Below are 26,366 nucleotides of genomic sequence, written 5' to 3'. Positions count from 1 at the left end.
AAGTCAAATTATCACTCTTCGCAGATGATATGATACTATATGTGGAAAACCCAAAAGACTCCACTCCAAAACTGCTAGAACTTATACAGAAATTCAGTAAAGTGTCAGGATATAAAATCAATGCACAGAAATCAGTTGCATTTCTCTACACCAACAGCAAGACAGAAGAAAGAGAAATTAAGGAGTCAATCCCATTTACAATTGCACCCAAAACCATAAGATACCTAGGAATAAACCTAACCAAAGAGGCACAGAATCTATACTCAGAAAACTATAAAGTACTCATGAAAGAAATTGAGGAAGACACAAAGAAATGGAAAAATGTTCCATGCTCCTGGATTGAAAGAATAAATATTGTGAAAATGTCTATGCTACCTAAAGCAATCTACACATTTAATGCAATTCCTATCAAAGTACCATCCATCTTTTTCAAAGAAATGGAACAAATAATTCTAAAATTTATATGGAACCAGAAAAGACCTCGAATAGCCAAAGGGATATTGAAAAAGAAAGCCAACGTTGGTGGCATCACTATTCCGGACTTCAAGCTCTATTACAAAGCTGTCATCATCAAGACAGCATGGTACTGGCACAAAAACAGACACATAGATCAATGGAACAGAATAGAGAGCCCCGAAATAGACCCTCAACTCTATGGTCAACTAATCTTCGACAAAGCAGGAAAGAATGTCCAGTGGAAAAAAGACAGCCTCTTCAATAAATGGTGCTGGGAAAATTGGACAGCCACATGCAGAAAAATGAAATTGGACCATTTCCTTACACCACACACAAAAATAGACTCAATGTGCGAAAGGAATCCATCAAAATCCTTGAGGAGAACACAGGCAGCAACCTCTTCGACCTCTTCGACCTCAGCCGCAGCAACATCTTCCTAGGAACAACGCAAAAGGCAAGGGAAGCAAGGGAAAAAATGCACTATTGGGATTTCATCAAGATCAAAAGCTTTTGCACAGCAAAGGAAACAGTGAACAAAATCAAAAGACAACGGACAGAATGGGAGAAGATATTTGCAAACGACATATCAGATAAAGGACTAGTGTCCAGAATCTATAAAGAACTTAGCAAACTCAACACCCAAAGAACAAATAATCCAATCAAGAAATGGGCAGAGGACATGAACAGACATTTCTGCAAAGAAGACATCCAGATGGCCAACAGACACATGAAAAAGTGCTCCATATCACTTGGCATCAGGGAAATACAAATCAAAACCACAATGAGATATCACCTCACACCAGTCAGAATAGCTAAAATAAACAAGTCAGGAAATGACAGATGCTGGCGAGGATGTGGAGAAAGGGGAACCCTCCTACACTGTTGGTGGGAATGCAAGCTGGTGCAGCCACTCTGGAAAGCAGCATGGAGGTTCCTCAAAATGTTGAAAATAGAACTGCCCTATGACCCAGCAATTGCACTATTGGGTATTTACCCTAAAGATACAAACGTAGTGATCCAAAGGGGCACATGCACCCGAATGTTTATAGCAGCAATGTCCACAATAGCCAAACTATGGAAAGAACCTAGATGTCCATCAACAGATGAATGGATCAAGAAGATGTGGTATATATACACAATGGAATACTATGCAGCCATCAAAAGAAATGAAATCTTGCCATGTGCGACAACATGGATGGAACTAGAGCGTATCATGCTTAGCGAAATAAGTCAAGCAGAGAAAGACAACTATCATATGATCTCCCTGACATGAGGAAGTGGTGATGCAACATGGGGCTTAAGTGGGTAGGAGAAGAATCAATGAAACAAGATGGGATTGGGAGGGAGACAAACCATAAGTGACTCTTAATCTCACAAAACAAACTGAGGGTTGCTGGGGGGAGGGGGTTTGGGAGAAGGGGGTGGGATTATGGACATTGGGGAGGGTATGTGCTTTGGTGAGTGCTGTGAAGTGTGTAAACCTGGTGATTCACAGACCTGTACCCTTGGGGATAAAAATATATGTTTATAAAAAATAAAAAATTAAAAAAAAAAGAAGATATCGTCCATATATACAATGCAGTATTACTTAGCCAACAGAAATGATGAATACCCAACTTTTTCATCAACATGGATGGGACTCGAGATAATGTTGAGTGAAATAAGTCAAGCAGAGAGAGTCAATTATCATATGGTTTCACTTACTTGTGAAACATAAAGAATTGCATGGAGGACATTAGGAGAAGGAAGAGAAAAGTGAGGGGGAGAAATCGGAGGGGTGGATGAAGCATGAGAGATTGGACTCAGAAACAAACTGAGGGTGTTGGGGGGAGGAGGGTGGGAGGACGGGTTGGTCTGGTGGTAGGTATTAAGGAGGGCACGAATTGCATGGAGCACTGGGTGTTAGAAGCAAACAATGAACAATGAAACACTACATCAAAAACTAATGTTTTACTGTATAGTAACTAACATTAACAACAACAACAAAAAAGAGTCTGCCTTCAACTCAGATCGTGATCCCAGGGATTAACAACAACAACAAAAAAGAGTCTGCTTTCAACTCAGATCGTGATCCCAGGGTCCTGGGATTGAGCCCTGCATCAGGCTCCCTGCTCATCGGGGCATCTGCTTATCCTTTTCCTGCTGTTCCCCCACCACTCATGTGTGCTCTTTCTTTCTTTCTCTCGTTTGTGCTCTCAAATAAAATCTTTACAAAAGAAAACAATCCTATTTACAATTGCATCAAAATAATAAAATACTTAGGAATAAACTTAACCAAGGAGGTAAAAGACCTGTATCCTTATAAACTATAAAACATTGATGAAAGAAACTGAAGATGACATAAACAAAGGAGAAGACATTCCATGCTCATGAGCTGGGAGAACGAATATTGTTAAAACGTCCATACTACCCAAAACAATCTACAGATTTAATGCAATCCCTGTCAAAACACTGACAACATTTTTTATAGAAAAGCAATCCTAAAATTTGTGTGGAATCAAAGAAGACCCCAAATAGCTAAAGCAATCATGAAAAAGGAGAACAAAACTGGAGGCATCACAATCCCAGATTTCATTATGTTCTACAGAGCTGTGGTAATCAAAACAGTATGGTACTGGCAAAAAAACAGACACACAGATCAATAGAACAGAGTGGAGACCCCAGAAATAAACCCATGCTTTTACGTCAATTAATCTACAACAAAGGAGACAAGACTATACAATGGGAAAACCATAGTCTCCTCAACAAATGTTGGGAAAACTGGTCGGCTATATGTAAAAGAAGGAAACTGGACTGCTTTCTTCCACCATACTCAGCATGGATTAAAGACATAACTGAGAGACCAGAAGCCATAAAAATCCTAGAAGAGAGCACATGCAGTAATTTTCTTTGACACCAGCCATAGCAACATTTTTCTAGATACGTCTTCCGAGGCAAGGTAAATAAAAACAAAAGTAATATTGGGCCTACGTCAACGTAAAAAACTTGCACATCTAAGGAAGCAAATAATTAAAACTACTGAAAGGGAAAAGATATTTGCATATGACATATCTGTTAAAAGATTAGTATCCAAAATATATAAAGAACTTACATACAACTAAACACCCCCAAAACAAATAATCCAATAAAGAAAGATCAGAAAATATGAACAAACATTTTTCAAAGAAGACATCCAGATGGCTGACAGACACGTGAAAAGATGTTCCACATCACTCATCATCAGGGAAATGCAAATCAAAATCGTAATGAGACATCACCTCACACCTGTCAGAATGACGAAAATAAACAACAACAACACAAGAAACAACGAGATTGTAGAAAAAGGGAATCCTCATGCACTGTTGTTGGTGGAAATGGAAACGAGCATAGCCACTGTGGGGAACAGTGTGCAGGCTCCTCAAAAAGTTAAAAATAGAATGACCATAGGATCCAGTAATTCCACTACCAGATATTTACCCAAAGAATGCATAAACACTAATTTGAAAAGACCTATGCACCCCTCCTTTTATTGCAGCATTATTTACCATAGCCAAATTATGGAAGCAGTCCAAGTGTCCATCAATAGATGAATGCATAAAGAAGAGGTGGTGTGTGTGTGTGCGTATGTATATACATGTATATATGCAATAACACTCCACCATGTGTATGTATATATAGACATACACAATGGAATGTTACCCAGCCATAAAAAAGAATGAAGTCTTGTCATTTGCAATAGCATGGATGGATCCTGAAATGCAGGAAGTCAGAAAAAGACAAATACCATATAGTTACACTTATATGTGGAATTTAAGAAACAAATGAACAAGGAAGAAAGACAAATCAAAACACAGACCCTTAACTCTCGAGAACAAATTGATGGTTATCAGAGGGGAAGTGGGTGGGGGTGGGTGTGATAGGTGATGGGGATTAAGGAGTGCACTTGTGATGAACACTGGATGATGTACAGAATTGTTGAATCATTATATTGTGCAGTGGAAACTAACATTGCATGTTAACTATACTGGATTTAAAAAAAAAAATAAAAGTGATGGTATTTATGGAGTGCTTGCTATGAGTCAGGCACTGTGCAAACAATCCTGACAGCTATTAAATGGGGTACTAGTATTATTCCCTTTCCACCAGTGGTGAAGTGGAAGGTACAGGGGCTAGCGTGGATTGCCCAGGCTTACACAGAAATTAGGGGAAGCGCTGGGACAAGCCATGACATTCTGATTCCACAGTTTATAAAATTCCCATAACATTTTGGTTAGTAGTCTTCAAATGCTTTTGATCTTGCAGCCTTTTTGGGAAAAATTTCTCAACTGAGATCATTTCAATATGTATAGTTATTTATTTATAAAGTGGACTAATCTATTTTGTATACTATAAAGCATTTATGAAATGGAAATTAAAAGGACTTACTAGAGAAAATTATTTTAAATAATTATTTTCTATTTTAAATTTTTAGTGATACCAAAAATATTTTTTGTTCTTACCAGATATACATTATTATAAATAATTTCATATGCTTAATTTTTAGGTGTTTGTCAATCTCAAAGGCTTCATGTTTCACCCGCAAAATCACATTAATCTACATGGAAGGCCTGTCATTAGTGATAGCATACTGTATCTGTATTTCAAATGGACTTTGCTTGGTTTCTGGAGTTTTTTGCCAGCTTCTTATCAGGTCAGTTTAGGTCATCCTTATTCCTACCTTCCTGTGTAGCTGGCTGATGGCTCACACTATGAAGGGGACGTGGTGTAATTGTGGAGCATTTTCTCATTGCTCTTCTGGGGCTATATTATAGCTTCTATCTTCCATCTGTACTTCTCTGGATTCCTACTGTGCGAAGGGACTGTGCTGGTTGAATCCACCATGGTTGAACCCTCAGGGAGTCCCCCGTCTGGCTTAATTAACTGATAACTGCCACCATGGGTTAGCAAACATGGGGGCGGGCAGGGAAGCATCAGTCATGGGGGACTTACAGAGCGGTATAGCTGGCCCAGTTGAGGGGGCAGGGTGCTGGTGGGGGAGACACGTACCAGCAGTAATGTGGATGGAAAAGGTCAGAGCCTTGCCAGGCAGAGGTAGGGCATGAGCAAAAGCAAGAACACAGAGGTATGAGAGAGAGGCGTGTACACGGGGGACTCGCCTGTCGTTGGTACAGAAACAGCACAAAGAGCAGGAGGTCAGTAGGGACAGAAGGTGATTCTAGGGCGGGTCGCTGAAGCCTGCCGGCAAGTGCCATGAGCCTATTTACTTAAGGCGTCCACAATAACAATTACTCTAACAATAATAAAAAGTAAAGAGTACCTGTAACAGCTCTCGGGCAGTTGGCTCTGTGCTCTGCCTGCACTTCTCATAAACAGAAGGTGAGTGCGAGCCCAGGTAATAGCTTTTTCCTGGCATTGCCTGTCAGCCAGTGGCAGGCCTAGCACGTCCACAAGCTCCTAGTTACAGCTGCAACCACTGTGGGCAGAGGCCCTTCCTTTCTCCATCTGACTGTGACTCCAAATGAGGGCAAGGGGAAGAAGGGGAAGCTCACAGGCCCTAAGGCATCTGGAGTGTCACGAGGCGAGGGTTCTGTCCTGGCAGGGACACCTGGTAAGACACCATCTACTGCATTGGACTACATTGGAGGCACCCCATTCGCTAGGGACCAGGGTGGTTTAAGGCAGTGAGTAACTCGGACTACTACACAAGCAGCCCTTCAGGGACTCAGGCCCCCTTCCACCAGCACATCAGCAGCAGCTGCTCCTGGAGGCCGAGAGGAGGGAGAGCTGGAAGTCCACTCCTGGAGGAGGCTGCCGAGGATGGTTCAATGGAGAATTCCCCTAGAGCTCTGGGCTCTGGGTTTCCCTTTCTTCTTCTCTAACCTTCCTTCCTTGACCCTCCATGCCCCGCTAGCTGAGTGCACTGTAGCTTTTCATGCAATGGAGTGTTTCTCCCTGACAGAACATTCCAATAATGCCACCTCCACCAAGAAGCCCTTCCAATAATGCTAGAAAGTCTCCTGAGAGCTTACACTAACCTGGTGGATCAGACCTCACTTTTACCGTATGTCTGCTAAGGCACAGCTAGATTTTTCCTTTGTGCCTCTTTAGCTTCTCTTCTGGTTATCACAGTAACACATGCGCACTATTGAACATTCTGCATTTGCAGCCAAGCGAAGGGGAGCAGAGACAAATGGGCTCTTCGTGTCTCAGAGAGCGGCACTTCCAGTGTCAGGTGCGCTTTCTTCTTGGCATTTTTCTGTGTGTGTTGTAGGAACTCTGTAATTTGCAACTTGCTTTTTTTCATTTACCCTTTGACATAAATGCCCTCCCTCCAACATCTTATCATGTACATGCACGGACCAATTATTTGCCAAATGGCTCATTTCCCTCCTGTGATCTGTGTTGTTTGCAGGTTTGCTCCGCAATTGGAAATTCCCTGCTGTGGTAAACAGTGCTGCTGTCCTGCAGGGCGACTTGGCATGGTTCTGAGAACAGAAGGCTCCTGTCCTACAACCCAGCACACATCTGTACCTGTGGTCCTCAGGTCACCCGGGGCTTCGGCTTTGGCGAAGGTGCTCACGATCTTGAGGTCAGGGAAGAGGGTCACCCCTCGGGCACTTTCAAACTGGGCGGCGGGTCTCCAGAGGCGGTCTGTGCCCCGGAGGCTGATCTGGGGCTCAATGGCCTGCAGCACCATCACAAAGGCATCCACGTCAGGGACACTGATGCACACATCTTCTCCAAAGCACCTGGGAAAACAACTGATGTCATGGCACTGAAGAGTGAGCCACGAACGCATCCACCACCACAGGACCGGGGATGAGGAGACACATTAACACCTCTAGCCCTTGCTAAGGGTCTAGAGGTCTCAAGACTGCTTTGGAGTCTCGGAGAGTGTCAACAGACATTCAGACTGAAAGCTACATCACAAACTAATAGCCATCTAGGGACTTAAGAGGATTGGCTTCTGGGAGAACTGGGAATCTTTGGTACCAGAGACAAGTAACTGTTAAACCTCTAATTATCCTTTAACAAACTAATCAGTGGTAACATTAATTAGCCACTGCTTGGTATAGCACTATGATTTTGTATGCAAACTACCATCTAACTGGTTGGGTACAGGCATCGTGCTGAGACCCCAGGGCTGAACTCTCCTGTGCTCATGTCTGTTGTCTCTCGATGAGGAGCTTCCACAGTGCCCCTGTGTGCCACGGATCCTCTCTTTTCTCCTGGTACGATGCCACAGAAATACCTGGAAGGCAGACCACTGTGACCTCACTAGCAAGGCCTGGGAAGTTAGAAAAGGTCCATGGCCTGGCTCAGCCACAGCGGGGCTGGGTGACCCCGGGCAAGGTGGGACTCCTGGGAACCTTAGTTTCTCCATCTGTACAGTGGGGGTGACCATAATTAATTCCCTCATAAGAGCAAGGATTAAATGTGATGGCGTATATAAAAAGAAGCCAAGCCCTGAGTCTGCTTCACAGTTGGAGCTCAGGAAATGTAGGTGGATCCAACACCCTCATCATACCGCATCAGGCACACGAGTCATTGGCACTCTGTGCTGCTCACCTAAGCCAAAGACCTAGGCTAGAGCTCCGGGGCCCAGAGGGCCGCACTGGGAACACTGGGTGGACTCCAGCTGGTGGCGGCCGTCAACCTGTATCCTTTTGGTAAGTTCCCGGGGAAAGGGCCGTCTGGGTGGTCACCATGCTGAGCCACTCCCTCCTCTTCTGTGTGGTGGGCGAGATGTGGGAGTGTGTTATGCTCCTGCCCCTGGTTTCACCTGGCCTCTGCTGCACCAGTCCCAGAGGGCACCGCGCCCCTCAGCGCTTCACGGAAGCCTGGTCCCTCTACTTGACTGCAGTGTGGAGCTGAGCTGGAGATGCTTGCTCCCTATCGCAGGCCTCCAATGGGGGCCCTTAGTGTGAAGGGGGGCATACCTCCTCTGTCCCTAGAGCTGTTGGATCTGAGTGCTGCCTGTGGGGATTAGTCTGGCACCTGTCCCTGGCCCCAGTAACGTGGTAGTCAGCAGACCAGTCTTTACCAGCCTTCTTCCTATCCTGCTGGCTTCCTATCCTGGCTCCAGGGATTAGGGGACTCCCCTTCCTGCCTCCCAGGAGTTTTTCTGGGGTCCCACCAGGCAGTTGCCGTGGCTGAGAAATGATTTGACAGACCAAGATGTGAGTTATCCCCTTTACTGGGCTCTGACCCCTGGGGACAAGAACTAGACCCTCTCTTTCTCTCGAAGACCTGTGGTATTTAGCTGCTCTCAAGCTGGGTTGGTTGATTTAATCCAATTCATTAAACATTTTTCAAGTACTGACTACGTACCGGCTACTGTAACCTTAAATCAGATCACTAAAAACCGAGCTTTCTGCGAATTTACAGGATGCAGTACTACATCAGATTCTGTATTAAATAGAGAAAGCTGAATTTGTGTTGGCAAAGCAACCGAACATTTTCTTTAAGAAGAAAACAAGAAGAGAACACAGATCCACTGGGGCCTCCTCCTAGGGGTAGCAGAGAAACTGCAAATAGCTGAAGAAAGATGAATCTGTTTTGCCAGGGAACATTCCCCAGGGACCATCCCCACTGTCTCAGCTGGACCCCCAGCTGACCAGCGTCTGTCTACTCACTGGACTTTGGAGGAGACTCTCAGATGCCGCACACCCGCCGTCGGGAACTGCCTGGAGTTGATGTAGGACACCTTCTGGAGCGCACGATTGATGTTCCCAATGTCGTCACCTTCCATCACCAGGACGGACTGCGAGGGGTTGAAGTGGTACTGGAGGAGGAAAGGGGGTCTCGTGGGGGACAGTGAACAACAATGGAGCCCACTCTCTGCATGGACAGGCCAGGAAGGCCCAGTGTCTTGGGTGTCTGCAAGTGCAGCAGCCGTGCGTACGGATGACTTATTTTTTTATTTTTTATTTTTTTTATACTCTAATTTTTTTATTATGTTAAGTTAGCCACTGTATAGTATATCATTAGTTTTTGATACAGTGTTCAGCGATTCATCACTTGGCCTATAATGTTAACCCAGTGCTGTGGAGGACTGTTTTCACCCCTCAAACAATTCCTGCTACCCCTGGGGGACTTCTGGGCCTCCCCGTAAGATCCCCAGGGGGGTTAGAAACCGTTGAGTCACAAGATGGGATTCTGAAGGCCCGTCTCAGGGTTCCTGTGGTCTAGCCTGTGCGGGGTCCCTGCTCTGGGCTGCTTTGAGGTCGTAAGCAGCCTTTCAGCCCTCAGACAGCCTACCCCCTCAGCTGGCTGCCCAGAAATGTGGGACTTTGGCTCATTTCCCTGGTCTTGTCTCTGGGCTTGAACTGCTCCTCAGCTTACCTTGTGCTCCCCCTTCCTGATTCACGCCGCCTTCTTAGCTACCAACCTTAGAGCTCACATTTCAGTTAATGGCTCTCCTTCTCTCTTAGATCTCATTCCTGGTCTTGCTTCCCCAGTGCCCTACCCTGCTTTCCCGGGAGTTTGTTCACTTGCGGTGTACGTTCCCGCCAGCTGTCCCAGGCCTATTATCTGTTCATTCCGCTCAGAGTCCCTGGTACCCCGAGCTCGGTAAAGGTCCGGGAGCTACGATGCTCCTCACCGAGTCCCTTGAGTCCTCAAACCAGACACACCAGATACAAATTCCTGCTTCTCCCTGAAAAGCCCGGGCAGTTGCTCTCGCAGGCACTGGGCAGGGAGAGCTGCCCTGGTAGAGGTTCCACTAGCTTATCTTCACATACCTCTGAGCAGAAATATTATCAGTAAGACGTCAGGAGCTTATCAGTGCATTCAGGTGATGTATCCAAAGTTCATATCACCGGAAAAGGAGATCTGGATATATTTTTACTTATTTATTTTTAAGTAATCTCTGTACTCAATGTGGGACTCGAACTCACAACCCTAACTGAGTCAAGAGTTGCGTGCTGTTCCAGATGAGCAAGCCAGGTGCCCCTGATCTGGATATATTTTTATGTAGCTACTGGGCAGTATTTTTTTGGATAATATATTCACATATGCATACATATACATATGTACTAAGTGAAAGTGTCCATCTTATCCCTATCTACCCAGTTTCCAATATCCCATCCCATAAGTAGTCACTATTATGTAATTTCTTAGGACCAGATTGCATTATCGTTCACGATTAGTTGCTTCCCCTCCCAGTGGGAGCTTATACATGCCTGTCCTAGTGTCCATAGGCTTGACTATGTGACGTATGGAACCCTGCCTGGCAAGGTAAACATTTTTTGCCTTGTTGTACTCAGTGGTGCTCCTGTGACTTAATCGGTCAATGAAATGTGGGCAGAAGCATTATTTGGTTCACACTCATATGGAAGTTTCACAGCCAGTTCCCCGTTTGCCGTATTCCTTTCCCTCTGAAGTGAAACCTGCCAGGTTCCCTTAGGGCCTGGTCCATCAGCCTGGGTCTCACAGTGGGGTAGTATGTGGCTCAGAGCCAAAGCCCATATATAATGGACACTGGGTGGGAACAACAACAAAAAAGTTGTATAAGGCACTGAAATGTCTTAGATGCATTACCAAGCCTGTCCTAAGAGCTATTCTTTAGCATTCTTAGGAATACAGATTTCCTTTTTTCTCCTTTCTTCTACGAATGGTAGCTTTTTACATACTTTACTTTGTAAAATATAAAGTACAATAAAATAAAAATAAAAAGTATAATACTTTATTGTACTTTATTTTTTTTTTTACTTAGCTCATATTTTGGAGACTTTCTGTATTAGCACGTCATAAGCTTCTTCCTTTTTTACCGCTGTATAATATTCTGTGTATATAAATTATATTTAACCAGTTTCTTAAGGACATTTGGATAATTTCCAATCTTTTACTAATAATGCCACAATGAATGATCTTGTACATATTTCATATGTGTGCAAATATATGTATCTACTGGATAAATTCTTCCTTGTGAAATTGTTAGGTTTAACAGTATATATGCACCTTAAATTTTGACAAATGTTGCTCGATTCCCCATTACTAAAAATGGGAGAATTAGGAATGATATCAATACACGCTCCCTCTCCCAGTGTGTGGGAATGCCTCTTTTCTCAAAACCTCAACAGAATATGCTGTCGTTGGGGATTTTTGCCAGTCTGATAGCTGATAAATGTTACCTTAGTGTAGTTTTAATTTACATTTCTCTTGCCATGAAGGAGATGGAGTATGCTGTTAAGAGTTTAAGGAAAAATCCATCTATATTAACTTTTCTGTGATCTGGCTTGTCTTTTTAAGAGTTCCCTGTTCTGTACCAGGACTCTAAAAGGAGGTGGGTGTCCCCTGAGCACTATTGATGATACTGACCCATATAAGGTCCCTTTAATGTGATCCCTAGCCAACTGAGAGCTTACTCTTTTCCTTCTTCAACTGTCATTTGTTTTACTCTTACCTCCTCCTTGAGGGCACCCCAGCTTCCCTCTTTTAGGTCCCCACTGGGCTTCTGTAGTGCTTATGAAATGGTAATGCAGTGATTACAGCACAGTGACCATGAGCTCCCTGAGGACTGGGACTCCAACTCTTCTCACCAAATCCCAAAACCTAGCCTGAGTGCTCATAATCCCATTAGATTAATGAGTAAATGTTCCCCCTTGGTCCACATGTGACTCAGTGTTACTCCTCAGGTTACTCCAGGTTACTCCTCAGGTTACTTTTCATCCATTGTCTTCTCAGCCAAGGCTCTGTGGGAGTCATTATCAGTGCTCACTAAGCCCTGCTTTCCTTTGCATGCTTAGCATCCTGGAGGCTACACTTGGTCTCAGCCACTTGCTGTGGTGGTGGTGGTGAGGGGGGCATGTGACTGCATCTGGCCAATGAACTGTGAGGGGAAATGAGCTGGGGCTCCTGGGCTGAGGCCCTAAAGAGCCCTGTGGGAAGCTGCAGCTTTTCCCTCCACCTCCACTTGCACTTTGGTGGCTAGGGTGTTGAAGGGAGAAACCTCACTCCACCTTTTGGGCTTGATGTGAGAGGATAATAAACTTTTAAGCATTAAACCAAAGGGATTTTGGAGTCCTTTGCTACTGCAGTATTTTAGCCCATGTGGAAAAATTCAGCCCTTCCCAGGCAGGATTCTCACCCAAGGCTATGTGGCATCTCTGAAAGATCAGGGGTGCATAGATTGTTGTACCCCAATTCCAGTGCAGACTACAGAATACAACTTTGGATGATTTACATCCCCTTTCCAGACTTTATTTCCTCATTTAAAATAATGGGGATATTAGTATCTACCTATCCGAGGGCTTAAATAAGGTAATGTATATAACAAATCTAGTGCTTAAAGGATGTTCAGTCCAAGATAGCATTTATTATAATTCCTAACATTGTAATTATTTCGGCATGGAGTCTGCCCACACAGGTACTGCTGCCTTCACTGCTGCTCTTCCCCTGTGATCCAGCTCCCTTCTGCCCTCCATGCATTGAGCACAGTTTCTCTGGCCTGGGAGGTCGTCACGAGCACCAACCCCTCTGCTGGGTTTGGGAGTGCCTGGGTGTATGTGGTGATCTGAGTCATCCTCTGAGCTGGCTTCTCCCTTGCTGTGGACTTGCCACCAGAGTGTGCTCAGCCATAGAGCTGCCCTGTTCTGAGAGCGGCACAAATCATCCATTTCAGATTCAAGCAGAGGCAAGTCCATTCTTCTAAAATACCACTTATGTTCCTCATGTCCTTCTACCTCCCTGCCTCTCCCCGACCCCACCCTGCACCATCCCTGCTACAGCACAGTCATGGAGCTGCTGCTGCTGTCTGTCTGCCTGCCTCCCTCAGGCAACTGTGAACACCTTGAAGGCAGGATCTACTGACTTTTCCTCAGGGTCACCACAGGGTCTAGCACAGGGGAAACAGGAGACCGAATGATAAGCCTTGTGGAGGAAGCTGATCCAAACTTCACATAAGGGCTGAACAGGAAAATCATGGGGTGCCTGGCTGGCTCAGTTGGAAGAGCATGTGACTCTTGATCTGGAGGTTGTGAGTTTGAGTCCCATGCTGGGAATAGAGTTTTTGTTTGTTTGTTTGTTTTTTGTTGTTTGTTTTTTGTTTTTTAGATTTATTTGACAGAGAGCACAAGCAGCAGGAACGGCAGGCAGAGGGAGAAACAAGGCTCCTTGATGTGGGGCTTGATTCATAATGACCTGAGCCAAAGGCAGGTGCTTAACCAACTGAGCCCCAGGCGCCCTGGGTGTAGAGATTACTTCAATAAAATTAAAAAAAAAGAAAAAGAAAAAAATCAAACAGTTCTTCTGCAAGTTTGAATCAGCAGTATCCCATGCCAATCAGCAGAGGGCGCGTTCCCACTGTAGCCACCTAAGGAGAGGATGTCTAGGCTAGGTGTTGGATCTCCAGTTAATACCCTCGTCTGGCCACCTGAGCATCCTGAGGATTGCCACAGGGCATGAAGGTGGGTACTGACCTAGCCATCAATATAGTTCTTGCAGGATCAATAAGACCTTCTACCAAAGTAGATTTTTTGTTTTGTTTTGCTTTAAATTGCAGTGTTCCCAGCCCCATGACATGACTAAGGGTAACCGGTCTCTGTGTAGAACACAGAATGGCGTTAGCATTATCACAGGGACAGGGGTTGGATTCCTGGGGGTCCAGCAAAGAGTGACAGACTCGTTTTCTTTTGGAAAGCTGTGCTGTGGCCACAGGGATTCCTTTCTTTGAGCCATGAAGCTGCTAGACTGATGGCCTTTGGGAACAGTCCGTTCTCCCAGAGGGTCAGCCAGTATTGCCAGGCACCTAGTAGGCTGGGACATCAGTGAAATCCTTGTCCAAAGCCCAGGCCTGTTCCTCAAGAGGGAGCTGGCTCTGGCACTCCAGGCACCTTGCCATTCACCTTGATACCCGCCAGCCCCTCTGGGTTGGGCCAGATGAAGACTTGCCACATTCAAGTGTCCTCTGCCATAACACCACCCAGGTTTAGGTTTCAGATGAAGCTGGCACTGTGGCAACGCCAAGTGAAAGGCCAGCCCAGCTAGAGAAGATAACTGTGATTTGTTGAGAACCTATTAGGTCCTATTAGAACCTATTATTAGGTTTACTAAGGGAGATCTGTATCTATATATCTATAGCTATCATCTCATCTATCTATATATACATATTTTTCTATATCTCTATATATCAGATATATGTGTGTATGTGTACATATATATATTTGTGTATATATATATAGCATGTGTATGTATATATGTATATATATAGTATGTGTATGTATATATAGTATATATATAGTATGTGTATGTTGCATGTGTATGTTCTATATATATAGAATCCAATCCATTTCTCACATCACAAGAAAGTATACTTTAACACATGAGGGAATTGGGGGTAAAGGATTAAATTATTTTGTCCAAGGTCACACAGCTAGGATTTGTACTATGGTTTGAACTTAGGAGTGCCTTGTCCCAAAGGTCTTCCTCTTTCCCCCTCCTCCACAGATTGGCAGACAGGATGCTATGAAGATCAGAACAGAGGATTCTTCAGGAATGCGGCCATTCCGTAGAGTCACAGTGTCTCACTTGGGTATGGGACAGTAACCACCCCAACCATTTAATGACTGCAGACATGCAGAACAAATATTCAGCAGGGGAAAACAAGTGAAAACAGGAACCCAGGCTGGGTTCTGCGAGCAGACGGGAAGTTTTGTTAATTACAGGAGACCCTTGCTTTCCTTTGACCACTCAGGGAGGAGGCAGGAGGCCAGGAACCAGGAAAGAAACTAATAGTCATTATTCAGAAATGAAATGAGGGATAAATGGAGTAAGGGCAAGAAGCAAGGAAGTCTGAATCATTTCAAGTACGCATTCTAATCTGAGTTGCTGGTGTAGAGGAAGGAGCACAGGCTTATTTTGGGCAAGTCCCTGAGCCCCCATCTCCTTATTTCTGAAATGGGGCCATAACATTTAATCTGTTGTGAGGAGTAGGGATAATGAACTTGAAAGAGCCCCCAGTGGGGACACCATCAATCCTGTGTCTTATCATTAACTTCCCCTTCAGTGCTCTAGTTCTTGCCAGCTGTGCCCTAAGGATGGAAAAGGATCCTCTGCAGTGACTGGTTATCAACAGGTGGCATCTGGAAAAGTCAGAAAAGCCTCAGCCCCCTCACCCCCCAGTGGCTCTGTGTGCCCCTCAGTTCACAACTCCCTCTTTTCATAGGCTCTGGTGCTCTGCAGAAATGGTCTGCTTCTTAATTTATCTTTCTAAGAATGTGTGGCTTTTTGGTCTAGTATCTTTGCTTTGCTTTCTTTGTCCTGCAGTGCTTGAACCCTGAAACTGGTCTCATGGGGGTGCCCCGGAGCAGAGCAGATCCACTTGGGGTTGGGGGGGGTAGTAAATCCAGAATCCAATGGAGATGGAGCCTCACTGGGCTGACAAAATGCTAAGGAAACAATTCAAACAGCTGGCTGAGGATCAAACCCCAGCTCTGCAGGTGAGGTTTGAAATAGGCCATGAAGTAGACAGGGGGAAAGTTGTCCTTCCCAATAAGAAGCAGTCCTGCAGCTTTCCTTCAATGACAACTATTGAGTGCACCTGTGTGTGTGTGTGTGTGTGTGTGTGTATTTAACATCTGGAAAGCCATTCTTGCTTTGCCCTGTCTATGCACTTCTCCCACCTTCCCCCTTTGATCCAGGCTCCAAGGGGAGCATCCTAAACCATGCTCTTGCCCAGATCATTATCCTTTGCCTGAGTCCTTCAGTGGCTCCCTGTCCCATGTCAATACCTGAACATAGTTTACGAGGCTCCATGATGCAGCCTGGGCTTATCTCTCTGGCCACACTTTCTACCTTTCCTCCTGCATTTTGGGCACTGTAACATTGGCCTTCTTGGCATTCTAGTGCGCAGGGCGGGGCTCCCCAGCCGTCTGCCATCATTCAAGCTCTCAGATCTTCCTAGAGCGACCACCCAGCTCCCCTCTCCTGCCATTCTCCTGGTTGATTCTTCCACATCCTGAAACATTCCTCTCAGACCTTGCCTCCTCCAAGAAACCTTCCCTCACTGCTGCTCCTCAAGTTCTAGAACTCTGGAGCAGGACCACTTGGGGTTCAAATTCTGGCTCCTCTCATTACCAATTCTGGGATCTTGGACAAGTTTCCTTTCTCTTAAAGTCCTCAGTCCCTCATATGCAAAATAGGAATATCTGTGGTACCTTTGTCAGAATTGTTCTGAGCCTGAATGAGTTAACAACCACAAAGCATTTAGGGCCCTGTCTGCCACTTGGGGGAGCCTCAGTGCTCACCCTCATCAGAGCTTACTACTCCGGATTACAAACCTCAACCTGGATCACCGATTTCCTTGAAGACAGAGGGCTGGAGATGTTCAGCAATCCACCCCCACCCCCCAGCCCAGAACTAATACATGGATGTTGATGGCATGTCTGATGTGACTGTAGCTTAAAGAAAAGCAGGACATGCTCAGGTCACCAGGCCCTCCATGGATCCCCTTGTCAGAGCCCCACTGGCAGTGGGAATAAAGGTGTTGTCTGTGTGGGGGGGAGCGACTCCCTCTCTCCAGGAGAGGTAAGCCCAGGGCAGGAAGTTAGTAGAAGATAGGGGTGTGGGGGCAACCTCTACTCTGGTCACACAATCCTTGGGAAATGACCCACAGAGGAAACCCCACAGTTAGAGGGGAGGGGCTGCCCTGTGCTCCTGGAGGCAGAGGGTGGACTGCCTATTCTCACTAGGGTCTGTAAGGATTGAGCAGGGGCTATGGCGATGTTGACCCAGCTCTTTGTCCGGTTCCCAGAGGCTCCCTGCTAGCAGGAGCTCCTAAGGTCCAGGTGAGGCCAGAACTATTGCTGTCTGTCGGGTGGGGAGGCAGGAGGACACTCACGGGGGACATTTAGCTCTGTGTGTCCTGCCCCCTCAGGAGGCGCTTTTTTCCAAATGCAGTTTCCATGCTATTGGATCACGTGAATGTTTTTATTTTGTCTGAATCCACTCACATTCCCTTTGACAGAGACTGCTGGAAGCCCAATCTGTGCTTCAATTTCATAACCTGAGGCCCTGCAACCTCCGAATCTTCTAATTCCAGCCCCACCCCACCCACAGGTGACCTTCCTTCCTAACTTACATTTAACATAGCCAAACTCTTCATTCTATTTTAAAATATTTCCAAAGGGCATTCTGGCATGATGCTTCTGTTCATTTGGCAAATAGACAAAGCAATCCACCAACCCAGGAACCACTGAAACAGAACCGTTCCCTTCTGGTAGCTGGTGAACACATGCCTGCTCTTGGGTAGAGAACTGATGATACACAAGGGCTCCATCTAGGAATTTCAGGACACAGTGCAAGTCCCCCAGGGAAGTTACAGTCACAAGACTCCCCACTGCGCCAGCACCTTTGCTGCCACACCACCTCCAGGCAACTCAACCTGGCGGGCGGGGGGGCTCCACTTCCCGAGGGCATGGGCCATAGGCCTCCTCTGCCTATTTCTTATTGGTGGTGATGCTGGCTCGTTCCTTACCTTTATTCCTTGGCCGAGGCTTTCCAGGGAATTAATATCCAGTCCTTCCTTGCAGGCCTGCAGGCAGGAGATCACCTTCTGACTCTCCATTTTGCCAGGGCGGATAGTGAGACTGGCCAGGCTTCCGTGAAAGAATTGAGCAAAGCGAGGTTTGGTGACTTCTCCTCCTGAAAGGGAAAGCAGCAGGGTCATTTGCCCTGTGGAGACTAGATCCAGAACACCACTTCATGGCACGATCTGGCTGGAGGACCAAGGACACGGTGACTGTGTGTCCCCTCAGCCCAAGCTTTTCCTGCAGAGCGGGAAGCTCAGTGGCCAGACTCAACAAGAGGATATTATCTGCCACCAAGATGTCGGAGCTCCCCAGCTGCACTGATTTAGAAATCCTGGAATTCCTGATTGGAAACAGCTGGCTTCAGAGGCATGCACAGCGTTAGGATAGAGAAAGGATCCTAGAGAGTAAAAACGGGAGGCCTGCTGTGTGCCTGACTGTCTGATAGGGACTTCAACTGAGCAAGTCTGCAAAGAAGGGATCTGTGTTTCCCATTCACAGCCCAAGAACCTTGAGACTCAGAAAGGTTGAGGGACTTGGCACAGCACACACAGCTGAACCCGAGAGCTGCCTCTCTATTCCCGGTCTGTCTGACCCCAAAACTGGCATTTGCTTTCCCTAAATTCCACAGAGAGGTTGGCAGGCAGTCGAGGAATCCTAGAGACCCACATCCCCGGGCTCTGGCTCTCTTGCAATGAATTGATTTTGTCCCTGCTTAAATTCAAGTTCTTTGGCATAGGAGGACTTCCTTGATTCTGTTCTGTCTCTATGTCCTCATCACCTACTTGTTTTCCACCTTCTCTCTAGGGGCTGAGCCGAGTCCTGTCTGAGCTCAGTCCTGCCCTTCAGCACAGGAAACCGTTCCACGTCGCTCAGGTCAAGGCCCCTCCTCCCATTTTCTCCTTGGTTTTCTCAAGGTCTCTAAAGCAAAAGCCGCCCCTCGGGTCCATTTGAATCCTTACCTCTTCCAGGAGGCCTTCCCCACAGCTTTCGTGGAGCACAGGCCCCTTCTGTCTCCGGGCAGCCTGCACTGACAGACTAGCCTTGATCTTGCATTTCTGTTCAGAGAGGTAGTGGGACGTATGAGAAACGTGGATGTGGGTTGAACCCGAGCTTTGCTAATTCCCTGGGAAGGTTTTGTAACCTCTGAGCCTCTGCTTGCTTGTGGGGGACAATTCTGGGTTTTGGCTCCCGGTTCCCCTGTCCTCTCAGAGGACTCCTGCAGCCTCCCCAGGACCTGACTCCTGCAATGGATCCCTAGCGAAGCGGGCTCCTGTGAGACACCACCCTGGAGGGCACATTTCTGACTGTTTCTACTAGAGAGACACCACAGTGACTTGTCTGCCCTTCCACTAGCCACTCAGTGCCAGCAGAGCCTGGACCTCAGCCGGAAGGGGCGGAAGGCTCGCCCCGGGTCCCTCTACCTCAGCCCTGGGCTAGAAGGGGCTCCTAATACCAGCATTCCTATATGCTTGACAGTTCTACTTCTTAGTAGCTAGTAGTCCTTTGTTATTCAAATTCCCTACTGTAGTTAATAATTCTCTATACTGATCTGTTGAAAGTGCAGTGTGGTTTTCTCCTGTGATTGAGTCCACACTGCTACACCTTCTTTGTTGGCACACATAACTTTTCTCTCACCTGTTCCTCCTCACACTAAAATACCACCTCCAAACTGCTTACATTAGGTAAACCCTGTGGTCTTTCAAGGTCCCTGTCAGCCCTCTGTGCCCTGCTTGCTCACAGAAACCTTTCAAGAGCCACCCTGTCTACTAGCCCCCTCCCCGTCCGGAGCCCCCTCTCCGTTTGGAGCCCCCTCCCCGCCGTGTCCTCTCCTTGCCCCGAGCCTGGCAGCACGGACTTCATTTGAACATATCCTCAGAACCCGGTGTTGCTAATGGTTTACATGTGTGGGCTTTATGTCCTCAATAGCCTATGACTGTGGTTGGCAACGTTGGCTGCACACTTTCATCACCTGGGGAATCTTTAAAAAGACAAACTGATTCTGGTGTGGGGTCCCACCCAGAGAGATTGTGACTTAATTGGTGTGGGGAGTTCCAGAAACTCCTCAGGCACGTCAAATGTGAAGTCAAGTTTAGGAATCCCTGGCTATAAGTTTCTTGGGTTGGATCTTTTGCACACTCCGGTATGATCTCTCTCTATGCCACCCTCCGGCTTACTCCTGCTACCCTTCCCATGCTGCTAGAATGTAGTTGTTTTAAGTCTCTCTCCTGGATGGCAGGGACCACTCATGCATTACTCAATTTTTTTTTTAAGATTTTATTTATTTATTTGAGAGAGAATGAGTGAGAGAGAACATGAGAGAGGAGAAGGTCAGAGGGAGAAGCAGACTCCCCATGGAGCTGGGAGCCCGATGCGGGACTCGATCCTGGAAGTCCAGAATCATGACCTGAGCCAAAAGCAGCTGCTCGATCAACTGAGCCACCCAGGCGCCCTGCATTACTCAATTTAATGAAGATGATACTGAGCAGGTATTAAGGGCAGAGGGAGGCAATGGGCACTTTGCATAAGTTGGCTCATTTATTCCTCTCAACAGCACAGGGCCTCTGTGTTGTCCGAGTATGCTGCACCCTGCCCAGCACAGAGCAGACCTTTCGTAACTGTTTCCCAGACTGAAAGGGATGGTGAATTAATGCCAGCAGAGCAGTGGACATTGTGGAGTCTCTCCAACATCCATCTCACCTCGGCCCTCTTGTAGCAGCAGCCCAGATGTTGGCGGGAGTTGACTTGAATTCCAGGGATAGATTCTACTTAGTCACAGCTAACCAGGTTTTCCTGTTGCCCTCACTCCAGTGACTGAGTCAGGTGTCAACTTCAGATGAAGCCAATCATTACCTGCGTCCACTAAGCCACAGAGGTTGGCCCAGGAGTGATCATGAGACCAAGTTTAGGCCAATGAGATGAGAGAAGAAATTAACCAGCAGCCTTTGGGAAAAGAGCCTCCATTTTCTCTCCAGAAACTTTCTGGAACCCACTCTCGCTCTCTTCCCTGGATGAGATTATGTGAAGAAGGAAGGCTTGGAGCTGCGGCAGCCATCTTGTAGGCAGACCAGGGCCAACCAAGGTGATGCATGAAGGAGGGCAGGGCCGGGAGAGTCCTAGCAGAGGAGGACCTCCTCACTGCGCTACCACAGCACATCCTCAGCCGAAGGAGTCAATCACCCACCTTTACGGTTTAAGCCATTTTGACTCACACTGTTGTTCTCTGCCACCAAAAACATCAGCACTTTGAAAATGAAAGAAGATTCTATCAAAGTACTTGGTCCACAGGGAACTCCAAACAGATTTGCCTTTGAGAAATGCCCTGATGTGGCAATGACCTGAGAGTGAGGGGGAACCTATCTCAGGCCTTCTAGTCCAGGTCCTCAAAGACCCCATAGGTAAAGTACCCCTCAGTGCCATTAGCCTGTTCCTGCCCCAGCAAAGGGGCACTTCCACTGACCTATAGAAAGAAGGGTATGAATGTGGTTGTGCATGGTGGAGCTGCCACTCTCCAGGACATTCAATGGGCCATTGTTTCCCTGCTTTGTCCACCACGTGTCCCCTTAGAGCAGCAGATGTAGAAACTACCATTTACTGGGTATGCACTACGTCTCCAAGACGGTGCCAAGTCCTCCACAGACATCATCTTACTGAACCTTACCTAACTCTTGGGATGGAGGTACTTTTTCTGTAGTTAGAATGGAGTAAACTCAGCCTGAGAGAGAAGTAAGTGGCCCGAGGCCACACAAGTAAGAAGTGGTGATGTGTGGGCCCCTCGGGCATGCGGGGCCAGCTGGGGCATCCAGGAGTACTGGCCGGCCTGGGCCAGGGTGAGAATGACCAGAAGCCCTCTGTGGTTTGTCCTCTAGCTATCTCAAGGCACACTCTGCAACTCCATGTTTAAAGACCAAAGACCAAACTTCACGACTCTCTCGGATGCTAAGACATTTTCCTACACACCGTTTTCTCTCCGCAAGACATTCATGTTCTGTACTTTTTGATTCAAGGATCCCAGCTCTGTGATGTACTCTAATGGTGCAGCTCCAGGAAATTGATTCAATTAGCACTTTTCAATAGGAGGCCAGCATAAAATTTGAAATATATTTGCACTCAGGGGTGGCTGGGATGCAGGATTTAAAAAATAGATACATTGAAAATCTCTTTCTTTTTAATATCTGGGGTGTCTTCATAAACCACATGGATACTCTGTTAACCTTTAGACACAAATATGCTCATGAATTATTTCAAGAAAAAAAAATATCCTGATTTCTTACACAAAGAACTTTCTCTACATGTTTACGAATGTGAATTTGGGTTTCCAAGGCTAGATCTGCACATGTTTCTAGAGTGTTTGCTGAAAGCCCAGCCTTCTGTTAGATTCAGCTATTATAAGATGTAGACCATGCTCTCTAGGAACTTATATATAGTTGGGAGAATAAAGTACAGACTCTGGGAAAATAAAAATATAAGAGTAAATTACCAGTGCAATAGATGATCTAAGGCAGGGCATGACTGATTCCAAACAAATGGTACAGATGAGGTGTCCAACAGATCAGAGCAGAAAAATAATAGCCATTATCTCTGAGGCCCTTAAAACATGGCGAACTCTTTCACGTGCAATTTTATTTAATACTTCAGTGGCAGGATAGTATGTTTGAGACCTTAGCCTCTATTGTTTTGATTTTTCGTGAGGATTTCTCCCATCTTATCCTGCCTTTAGACACATATCTGGAACCCTAGGAGGGTGGGGAAATCTCGGTATGGATCCACATTTGGGGAAGAGTAGAAGAAGAAACTCTGGCTTCCCGCAGACAGGAAAATGTCACCCACTAGTTGGGGGGCTGGCAGGGAGGTAGTGGAGGGGGTAAGGACATAGAGGTGCAGAGTGAGCCCCTGAAGCCAGTCACCTGGTCTGAGCCTTGGCTGTGGAGCACGATGCTGGAGGGGATGCTGGCCTGTCACATCTGGACAGGTAGGCGGATGGCCTGCAGATGGTCTTACAGAGAAAGCATGAGAAGCAGGGAACATATTTTTGTGTCTCTAAGTAAGACAAGGAAATACTGGGAGAGTTTCCGGCCCCATAAGTCCCTTAGTGACAGGACCAAAGAGGTGAGCGCCGTTTCCATGGACATCGGCACAGGACGGTGCCTGGATGCCCCCTAACACCCTAGTCCCACATAAACAGCCCTGAAATCAGCTGGCACCAGGGAAATGGAACAATTTCCAATTTGCCAAGGTCAAATCTCCCCCGCTCAGACAGAAGAGGGGTTCAAAATGAAACTAAGATGGGTGTGGAAAACACAATTTTTCTTTGTGAATTCAGATTCCTATGTGCTAGACTCCTAACTCCTTTTCCAGATGATGTTTTCAGAGTTTGATAACTTGCCCACAGCTACACAGCCAGGAATTAGCGAAGCCCAGATTCAGACCCAGGTCTGGCTCACTTACAAGGCTTTGACCTGCACGCTGTCCGACAGATGGGGCTGGGAGGGTTCGAAGAGGATTCCTCAAAGGATGTAATAATTGGGCTGCTTCATGAAGATGGGGACAGGTTGGGACTGACACAACCCTGGGGAAGAATGTCCAGTTACACTGGGTTCTGTGGACGCAGAAGGGCTTTAGCAGCAATTGCTCTGAGCTAGAATTTGTACTGGGACTGAACTCCCCTGAAACTTTCCTTCAACTGAGAGGTGGGGCCCACCCACCTCAGTAGCTTTTGAACTACTTCCCTCTAAGTCTAAGTAGAAGACCTGTATGGTGTGAGGGTGTTGTCTCCCTGCTCCAGGAAGTGTGTGTGGGATGCTGTTGCTCCTTCCCTTCCCACTGTCATTCCCGAGTGGGTGCCGCATTTCCTCTTGCTGGCGTTGAATGCTGCTCTGTGCCTGGCTTGTTGATGGGGATGCCCGTCAATGAACACAATTTCATGGATGGTTGGGTATCCAGTTTGAGCAATGCAAATGGTGAGACAGTCTGAAATCTTGTTTTCCCTCATTTCCTCATTTTGGTGATGGAGACACCCATCGAACGTGAAGGCTAAGTGAAGTGTGTAACAGATCCCCAGGGCTAGAGCTTCAGAACTGTCCGCACGGCCCCAGGGCTGCAGCTGTAGGCTACAGGGGACTTGTGGAGGCATACCATCTGCCCTTACAGCTGACCATAACCATTCATAGTAGGCTTTCTCAACCCCTTCCATGTCTATCTCTCCAGTCTTTCCAGCAGATGTCTCCTACGTGGCATGTTCCAAGGCGTGACCCCAAAAATCATCTCTGTGGGGTCAGGGACCTGAATTCATGGAGTTGCAAAGGGCCCTCGTATATCACCCAGGAGATTCCCTCTTCATCCTCCAGATGAAGAACTGAGGACTAGAAAGGCAAGACATTTTTCAAAGGACCAGAGCCACAGGGAGGGTCTGGAATCCTCTTCTTCTAGCTCCAAACTCAACCCTCCCTATACTGGACCATGATGGGTCTTAGTTACCTTTAGGACTTAGCTTGACTTTGTCCAGTCTGTGGGAAAAAATGCCCTGGGAGTTCACTCAAGTGATTTGACTCCAGATTCCAGAATCCTCTGGTCTTCCATACTTGAATATGCAATGTCACCAGGCCATCCATCATCTCTAGAAGCAGAGGTGGTGTAGAAGGTGCAAGCGAGGGTCAGGGTCTGGTGGCAGAGACCTGGGTGCAAGTCCAAATCTGTGTGGCCCTTAGCAAGGCACTTCTCTCCCCTCTCAGTTTTCTCATCTGCAGAGTGGGGATCCCATTCTTATCCAGGCAATAGGGTTATGAAAGGGGAAGGCATGCACTTAGCTCCACAGGGTGTAGGAACTCAAGAATGGCAGCTAGTTGTAGGGGCAGTGTGAACCAAGGGACTCAAACATGAGATCACATGATGTGAGTTTTCTCTATCTTTCCCTTCAGTGGCTCCCCCCGCCCAAGTGCTTCTCTCAGAGAACTTGAAACAACACTGTTTTTGCTCCAAGATCCTTGTCAAATTTTCTAATTGATATTATCTTCAGAATAAGATACAAAGTTAGAATTACAATTCAGTTATACTGTGTTCCAGCCATGAATTTTAAAGCAGACTTCATCTGTGTCTTCTTTAAACTAATATACCTTCATGTCAAATTAACTCCAGGGCCTAGAACAATCTTTTCTTGATTTTTCTGACATGGTTAATACCAAGAGACACCTTGTTAGTCATTCCCATGTGTTAGACCACAAACCACATACCTTTGTCAAAACAGCTTCAAAAATGGGATATAATTCAACAAACATTAGCAACTACCTTCTCTACTGACATACTGGAGTAGAGAGAAAGGTGAGGAGAGTAGAATCTGAGAGAGCAGACAATCCTTGCCTTCTGTAAACTACAGCTGAGCAGGGGATGGAGAGCTGCATTGGCACCTTCAACAAGATATGTCCCACAGAGTGCTCCAAGAACATTGTCTCAAAAGGAGCGAGTTCCATGGTGAAATAGGACTGAGAAACAAGGGTTAAGTAAGATCCAACAGACTGCTTGATTGGTGGGCTCTGGAGAGCTTTTAATAAACTAAAGAGCCCTGTGATTCTCCTCCAGGCGGGTATGGGGATAAATGAGGCAGTTTCCCAAACTTGACCATGGCCTCCTTTTGGAAGGGGCATCCTGTGGGACTGGAGCTTCCCGAAGTCCTCCCTGGGAAATGTCCACCTGACTCTAAGGCAGACTAGGTTAGCACATGCCTCTTTCTTCCAGCAGCAGAGACCCTAGGGATGTAGAATAATTTCAACACAGACTTTATTAAGATAACTTGTACTAAATTAGACCAAGCTGATTAAGTGAAGGCATGTACTCCAAGTCCCTGCACTAATTTTAATGTCTGGCGACAAGATGACCTGGAAACATGCACCAGATCTCAGGACCACATGTGGCTCCAATTCCCCTCTGTCAGAAGATGACATGCTATTGATTATTGAAACTTGCAAGGTTATTTCTGCCTTTTTATCAACACTTGTGACCATCCCTATTCTTTGCCTTGACTCCTCCCAATGGTCTTAGTGGGAGTTCTCTATCTGCCCTTTAGCAAGAGGTTCTAATTTCTAGAACTATCCTTTTCTCTCCCTCCTGTGGCTTTATTTATTAAGTAGCGGGTAGGGCTCAGCAAGACCAGGACCTAGGGTAGAAAGGTCTTGTCCAAGATGAGGATAGTGTCCTAGTCAGGAGCAGCAAAGCTGGATGCTCTAGGAAAGCTAAGGTCTGGAGCATGGAGGAGAGTCTCCAGCAGAAGTAGGGATGAGGTGGTTGCTGTAGACGGGTGACAGGTAGGGAAGCCTGCAGTGAGATCTAGCAAGAGTAGTAAGGATGAGGGAGGGAGCAAGATGGTGGCTTCTTGACGGCATGCCAAGAATCGTGTTTCTGAAACCTGGT

The 26,366-nt window shown here is 46.5% G+C and overlaps 1 protein-coding gene across 1 annotated transcript in view; it reads right to left on the bottom strand.

Annotated features, from left to right (window-relative positions):
• The window catches only part of CLSTN2 (calsyntenin 2), a 608,204-nt gene that overhangs the window by 22,932 nt on the left and 558,906 nt on the right, over positions 1 to 26,366 (bottom strand). The window contains exons 10-12 of the mRNA XM_032334718.1: positions 17,912 to 18,078; positions 9,072 to 9,220; positions 6,967 to 7,184 (exon numbers count right to left, since the gene is read on the bottom strand). Of these exons, the coding sequence (XP_032190609.1) occupies positions 6,967 to 7,184; positions 9,072 to 9,220; positions 17,912 to 18,078 (534 nt within the window). The remainder of the gene's footprint in view (positions 1 to 6,966; positions 7,185 to 9,071; positions 9,221 to 17,911; positions 18,079 to 26,366) is intronic.

Source organism: Mustela erminea, chromosome 1, assembly GCF_009829155.1.
Source record: "Mustela erminea isolate mMusErm1 chromosome 1, mMusErm1.Pri, whole genome shotgun sequence".
Lineage (NCBI taxonomy): Eukaryota > Metazoa > Chordata > Mammalia > Carnivora > Mustelidae > Mustela > Mustela erminea.
Note: the sequence above shows the minus strand (reverse complement) of the source record. Positions and strands in the feature narration are given on the sequence as shown.